This window comes from Coenobita brevimanus, chromosome 86 (genome assembly GCF_032717465.1).
Source record: "Coenobita brevimanus isolate Jiangsu-jjx chromosome 86, ASM3271746v2, whole genome shotgun sequence".
Classification (NCBI taxonomy): Eukaryota; Metazoa; Arthropoda; class Malacostraca; order Decapoda; family Coenobitidae; genus Coenobita; species Coenobita brevimanus.
The window spans coordinates 7251791-7253645 of record NC_137039.1 but is presented as its reverse complement, the minus strand read 5'-3'; the positions used below and the strand labels follow the sequence as shown (position 1 = coordinate 7253645).

General features: G+C 43.8%; 1 protein-coding gene across 1 annotated transcript; it reads right to left on the bottom strand.

Annotated features, from left to right (window-relative positions):
* Positions 1-539: 539 nt before the first annotated feature.
* LOC145410529 (uncharacterized) lies at positions 540-1508 on the bottom strand. The gene has a single exon (XM_080280641.1). It carries the CDS (start codon positions 1506-1508, stop codon positions 540-542), a length of 969 nt encoding a protein of 322 aa, XP_080136767.1.
* Between the last annotated feature and the right edge of the window lie 347 nt (positions 1509-1855).

Genomic DNA, 1855 nt, shown 5'->3' with positions numbered 1-1855 from the left:
GTTTTACACTCGGGACCCCAGTCATCCTCACTCTGCGGGCAGTCTTTGGAGAAGTCATCTGACTAACCTCCGTCACTCTCGTATTAGCTCTGCTCATAGTTGGGAGTAATCTATTACATTCACCTCATTCAACCAAGTCATTATTCATTTACACAAATCACCCCGATACTAAGTGGAGACAGTGGTAATAATACGTCCTCAAGTGAACTAAGGACCCGCTACACCATCGAGGGGATGACTGTGACGTGAGCAAGGGAATTAACAGCCCCATCTGAAAACCCCCTCCTCGAATGAAGGTCACCATACTATTACTACATGCAAACACAATACAGAACACATTATAATCTTCACACACATGGGGTTCTCTTGCCCCGAAACACTAGATGAGACAGAGTTCAGCTGACCTTCGAGCACTGTAGCTAACAAGGATTACATACACTGGACTCACTGTTCGGTCAGGCTCTCATATCTTAACGGTTCCAACTGTTACACTTTTCACTATTTACAACACTCTTCACTATAACCTAACTATTTACATATTAACACTCCTCAATGAGCCGTCGTGGAGGTCTGCGTCGGCGGGGAGGAAGATCATGATCCTCTTCCTCAACCTCATCATGTTCTTCAACACAGTACTCCTCCTGCTCAGGAATTATCTCTGTCCGGCTCACATAAGGTTTCACTTTTTCAGCTGCCCTCTGCACCAATTTCCCTGAATAAGGGTCCTCCATCACATAACCTTGCCCATTTCTTATCACTTCAGTTACTCGGTATGGGCCTTTCCATTTGGCATTTAGTTTAGTGCAGGTACCAGGTAAGGGCTTTTCCACTTTAACCCACACTAGGGAACCAGCTGATACCTTTTCCTCTCGTCTTTTTCGATTAGCTACTGCTCTATACCTCCTCTGGGCTATCACACTGGCGTCTTTTATCATTTGCTTTAGTTTCTGCACATCACTATCCTCAGAGGGAATGGTAAGTAGTGGAGCGGTGATGGAACGAGGTGGTTGTCTGGCGAAGAATGCCACATACGGTGAAACTCCAGTGCTACTGTGGACTGCCTGGTTCATATGTGACTGGCATTTACCAAGAAGGGCAGGCCACCTCAAAGGATAACCCTTACACAGTTGAGCCATCACAATTTTTAGAGTTCGATGCATCCTTTCAATGAGACCGTTGGCTTGAGGGTGATATGGGGTAGTGTAGAGCAGCTCGACTCCGTGTTGTTCCGCCCAGGTCCTCATCTCATGTCCAGTAAACTCCAAAGCGTTGTCACACAGCAAAGATCTTGGTTGGCCAAAGTCGGTAACGTACTGGGAAAGCCTATCTACTATCCCTGGTGCATGTTTGGTCTTTAAAGGATAAAATTTTACAAACCTAGAATAATGGTCTATTATTGTAAGAATATACCTGTTACCATCTTGTCCTGCAGTCATATCAGTCAAATCAATAGCTATCCTTTCTAATGGCTGTGACACTATGGGTAACTCTTTGTACTGCTGTGACATTCCCTGATTAGATTTATATTGTTGACAGTTAAGACACTCTTTAAGGTACTTTATTACATCTACTTTGATTGATGGCCAATAGAAATACTCTTCTGCTTTCTTGATTGATTTATATTGACCAAAATGCCCTGATTTATCATGTGCCACTTCTAGAGCTTGTCTGACCAAATGTCTGGGTACTACTACAGCATAACTCAAACTAGAGTCCTTATTCTCCCTCACATAATGTAGCACTTCATCCATTATCTCAAATTGATCAAGGGTTGCTCTAGCGATCTTTCGCCTGGGCAATACTCCACCTTGCAAATAAGCTATTAACTCCTCCCAGGTTGGGTCTTTCTTTTGTT